This window comes from Pteropus alecto, unplaced genomic scaffold (assembly GCF_000325575.1).
Source record: "Pteropus alecto unplaced genomic scaffold, ASM32557v1 scaffold214, whole genome shotgun sequence".
Taxonomy (NCBI): Eukaryota; Metazoa; Chordata; class Mammalia; order Chiroptera; family Pteropodidae; genus Pteropus; species Pteropus alecto.
Genome location: NW_006435787.1, coordinates 981,631 through 986,287, shown reverse-complemented (window position 1 = coordinate 986,287; position 4,657 = coordinate 981,631). Strand labels below are relative to the sequence as shown.

The window sequence follows — 4,657 nt, the reverse complement described above, 5'->3', positions numbered from 1 at the left end:
GCCAGCCCAGCACAGTCCCAAAGCGCTCGAGGTGGGCGACGGGCCCCGGGCCACAGTGGCGGTATGTCCTGCATACTCGTCCGCACGGAGTCCTGAGAGCCCGTCCCCAGGTCCACTGTGCGTTCCCAGCAGCCTCGTAAGGAAGCGTCTGGGAGTCACAGAGTGTGAGGAGAGTCAGGACACCACGCTGCCCGCAACTAAATGGCCACCCGCTCGGCCAGAGGCACTGGGACCCTTGCAGCCGCCGGCTCCACACAGTGGCCAGAGCCACAGGGCCTGGCGCTCCCCACGGTGGGCCGTCTGTGCTGCCCCGACACGGCCGACCGAGGCGGCGTCAGCACCCGGCCCGGGTGCCCGTTCTCCGGGCAGTCTGACAGGGGACGGGGACAGACGGCCACCCGCTTTGCCCGTCGTGCGTGAGCACTTCCTCCTCGTGAGGAGGAAAACGACAGGACAGACCCTGTTTCGGAAGGACCCGCCCCCTTTCCTGACGCCCCTCTCCCGAAAGTGGGCCGCCCGGCCCCTCAGACACCCCAGCCCGCTTCCGGAACCAGAAGAGGCGTCTGGTGTGTGGTGGTGCGTGTGTGCGCATGTGTGCACGCGTGTCGGGGTGTGTGCGCCCGTGTGTATAAGCCGCTTCGCCTCGTGTCTCAGAGGCTCGGAAGCCAAGTCTGAGCCGCGGACCCTGTGAACACGAGGCCGACTGAGGACCAACGGTCAGTGTCAGGGGCAGAGTGTGCTCGCCGGGCGTGGCACTCTCAGAGAGAAAGCAAAGGACCTTGTAAAGAGAGAACTTTTGTGACAAAGTTCGTGTTTCCCAGGTCTGTCTGATTCCGAACACGCTCTTCGGATTTTGAATTTTTTGGAATTCGCAGGGAGGCAGCCGGCCGAGGGCATCGACGCGGGTGGGGGCCGATTCCCTGGGGGCCGATTCCCTTCACCTCTCCCCTCTTCGTTCTCAGGCCCTGTCGTCACGCATTGTTCTCCGTCCCCTGCCTCCAATGACGTGGCCTTCACCTCTCAGATGCACGTGGGTGACAGCCAGGCCCCGGCCAGCCGGACGGTTTGGCATCCGATGCACCGTACGTTTCGATTCCAGTCCGGGATCCAGCGAGCCCTCCCCGCAGCCGGCTGCGGCTGCAGAGGCTGCAGACAGCACGGGCTCTGTGTCCGGCTCGGCCGCACCCCCACTGCCCTCGAACGAGCTCCGTGTCCCCTGCAGTCCATTCTGGGACTTTCCTAGAAACCGCAGGCTTGAAGGCATGGGAAGGGGGCGTCATGCAGAGTCGCCTGCCAGCTCCCCCGTAAAATTCCGGGGGAGGAGGCCATGGCACTTGAGCTCGGGCCCACATTGCCTCCCGGCTCCCGCCGCTGGTGGTCCGCCCGCGTTCAGATGCGCAGGCCCCGCTCCCCACTCTCCGTGACCGCGGGAAGGTGAGCGCCAGCTTCCCGGGACTCGCCATGTCCTTGTCCTTTGTCACAGCTGTCTCTGTCTACACGAACGGAACCGTGTTTGCCACCGACACCGACGTCACGTTCATGGCTGTTACCAAGGAAACTGGTCCGCTGGAGTTCGCGTGGTATTTCGGAGAAGACGCCCCGGTGAGGACGACTTCCAGAAGCATCCGGAGACGGCTCGCTGCCCCTGGGCGGTGCGTACGCGGGCGGCACGGTGGGCGGCACGGAGCCGCAGCCCGAGCCCTCTGCAGGGAGCGTGCGGCCACCACGAGCACTAAGTGTCGCCCTCGCACTTAGCGTGGCCTGGCGCGTCTGCGCATTCCGCACGAGCGTGGTGCGAAGGAAGCGGGCCTCCCTCCCGTGGGGACGGGCTGGCGGGTGGGGCCCTGAGACCGGACGGCCCCAGGTCAAGGAGCCATGCCGCCGCCATGGTGGCCGAGGCAAATTCCTCTTCCAAGGACGGGTGACAGTGCTCACCCCACCGCTTTGAGAGGTGCATTATGTAACGAAGGGGGGCGGTCACCAGGTGTCACCCCCTTCGTCCCCAGTGAGACAGAAATCACTGGGTGCTGTGCTAATTCCTACAAATTAAGTGCCAGCCCCTGCCTTCCCTTACAGCGGTGCAGCTCGTCCCGCCTCTGACCTGGCTCTGGTCACCTTCTGTCCCTCCTGACCCCGCCCTGCCCCCCCCCGCAGGTACTGCGTGGTGGTCCAGGCTTCCGGCGCGAAGGGCAGCGTGGCCTCGGAGCCCCGCTACATCTGGGCGCAGGCGAGGGTCGTCCCCAGCCGGCTCGTGTCCACCTCCTCGGCGCTGGTGAACACCACTGTGGCCTTTCAGTGCAGAATCAACTTCGGCACCGACGTGGCCTTCCTGTGGGACTTTGGGGACGGCACCACGGGCCTGGGGAACAGCTCTGCCAGTCACATCTACTCTAGGTGAGGCGCTCTGGTCAGCAGGATGCCTTACTAGCTGGGATGGCAGGTGACACGTCCTCGCACGCTCAATGAGGACAGCCGTGTCCCGTCCAGGAGTCTTGCATGACTGTCCATTTGCATCATTTGCAAAACGGTCACTCATTTTCTTAGTGAACCAGGACCCGCTTGCCAGGAACGGCCTGGGAGCCCTCCGCCCCTCCCCGGGCCGGCCTCGCCTCCCGGAGCCGGCCCCTCCTGGGTCAGCAGAACCCATCCCACCTGGGGCGGGGGCAGGCGGGAGGGTCGTGCTCAGACGCCCAGGCACAGGTCCAGGACGCCCCTTCCATGGGGACCCAAGGAGGCCCCTGCGGTAGAGAGAGCGGCCAGGCCATGGATGCCACCTCCCCGAAAAGGATGAGCATGTCCCCACATGGATGTTTGTCTCCCAAACAGCGGGCGACACCAGTCTGCGAGCTGGGTGCCTGTCCCGACCAGCGGGCAGTGGGTCTGCTCACGGGCAGCGAATGGCTGCATGACGAGCCTCCTGCCTTCGCAGCCATGGCCGTCGGGGCCGCGCCTACGCAGACATGCAGGCTGTGAGCGCACCGAGTGTGCCAGTCGGCCTCTTGTGTCTGTGCCCTGTCACCCCCCAGGGAAGGGGAGCTCACGGTGCAGGTCCTGGCCTTCAACCACGTCAGCAGTGCCTCCCTGCAGAAGCAGCTCTTTGTAGTGCGCACGCCCTGCCAGCCGCCACCGGTGACCAGCCTGGGGCCCAGGAAGGTGCAGGTGGGCCTGGGGGCTGCCGGCCAGGGGGAAGCCGCGCTGGGAGCTCCCCACGGCCAGCATGGGAGCGGGGAGGGGCCGGAGGCCTGAGGTCCAGGACCGAGGCCCAGGGAGCGGGGGCCATTGGTGGCCCTGAATCCACCCCGTCGCCTCTCTCCCGGCGCCCGGCTCAGTCCGCTTTGGGAAGCTTCCCGAAGCTGCTTGAGCAAACAGCTTGGCATCTCCAGGAGAGAAGAAGGTCTGAATATGTGTGACATCAGGGTTAGGAGACATGCTTAGCCATTCGCTGGGGGAATTGGGCTGCTTTTCATTTGGTCTGTTATGTTGAGGCTTCTGGTTTTCCTTCGCAGAGTCAAAGCGCTCTGCTGACACACGGGAACTAATACCCGGGGGGCCTGCATTTGCTGGAAGCTCTCTGTGGCCTTCTAGCCCAGGGGGTTAGTTGCTGGACCCCCGAGAGTCTCGCTGGGTGGGGCACCGCTGCCCCAAACGTGGCAGTGGAGTTGAGAGGCACAAGCCCGTGGTCCCAGGAGCCCTGCGCACAGGGCCAGCTGCATGGGCTCCAGGGAAGGGATCTCTTCTGGCTCCCAGTGAGCACCCACGTGGCCAGGGGACGCCAGCACCCAGGGAGGGGCTTCCCTGCGTCCCGGAGATGGACAGGAAGTCGAAGGCCGGATCGAAAGGCCGCACGCAGAACAGCAAGGCCCGGGCGGAGGCGGAGGCGCTACCTCCACACTCTGCTCAGTGCGGCTGCGCACGGGCCCGACCCCCGTGACGGTGGCCGAGGGGGACCAGCCCTGCCTGTGCTTCGGCCGGCTCGCCAGCAGTGCGACCTGGGCTGTTAGTGTTTTCTGATGCATTCAAGTTTTTTCACCTTCAAAACAAGCAAAACAATATCGATGATTCCATTTTTCTTTAACTTTTCTCGCTTTTACACATTTTCTAAAAATATAAAGAAAAACAGGAATCACCTGAAATTTAATCAGCAGGAGACAGCCATGGGTCACTGGAGCACTTTTGCCCTGAAAAGGAAAATTGCTCTAAATCTGAGGCCTCAAAGGAATAACAGAAAAGCAATTCTGTTTTTCCTAGCCCTAGGTGCTCAGGAAATATTTATTTCTGGTACCTTTCTAAGGCTCTTTGTGTGTGGTATGTGCACGAGTATGCGTGTGTGTGTGTGCGTGTCCATGTCTGCGAGTTGTATGTGCACGTGTGCGTGTGCGTGTGTGTTATCACAGAATCGGCATCTCTGGGTTACGCTGTGACTCTCTTATGATAAGTGTGACCGTGCGTTTCATGGCGGCGTAGCATCGAACCGTAGCTCAAGTCACCCGTCACCTTACACCCTCGCCGCAGAATGTCGGCCATTCCCGCCCCTGGAGCGCAGCACGGAACGGGCAGTGGCGGCCCGCACCGCCTTCTGCCCGCACCCCTTCCTGCCTGCACCCCCTTCTACCTGCACCCCCTTCTGCCTGCACCCCCTTTCCTCCCACACCCCCTT

At 63.3% G+C, this 4,657-nt stretch overlaps 1 protein-coding gene across 1 annotated transcript in view; it reads left to right on the top strand.

Moving 5' to 3' along the window:
- Nucleotides 1-201: 201 nt before the first annotated feature.
- PKD1L1 (polycystin 1 like 1, transient receptor potential channel interacting) overlaps nucleotides 202-4,657 on the top strand; it is a 64,692-nt gene continuing 60,236 nt past the window's right edge. Inside the window, exons 1-6 of the mRNA XM_025046514.1 lie at nucleotides 202-416; nucleotides 509-576; nucleotides 963-1,082; nucleotides 1,484-1,652; nucleotides 2,155-2,394; nucleotides 3,027-3,159. Coding sequence (XP_024902282.1) covers nucleotides 202-416; nucleotides 509-576; nucleotides 963-1,082; nucleotides 1,484-1,652; nucleotides 2,155-2,394; nucleotides 3,027-3,159 — 945 coding nt within the window. The remainder of the gene's footprint in view (nucleotides 417-508; nucleotides 577-962; nucleotides 1,083-1,483; nucleotides 1,653-2,154; nucleotides 2,395-3,026; nucleotides 3,160-4,657) is intronic.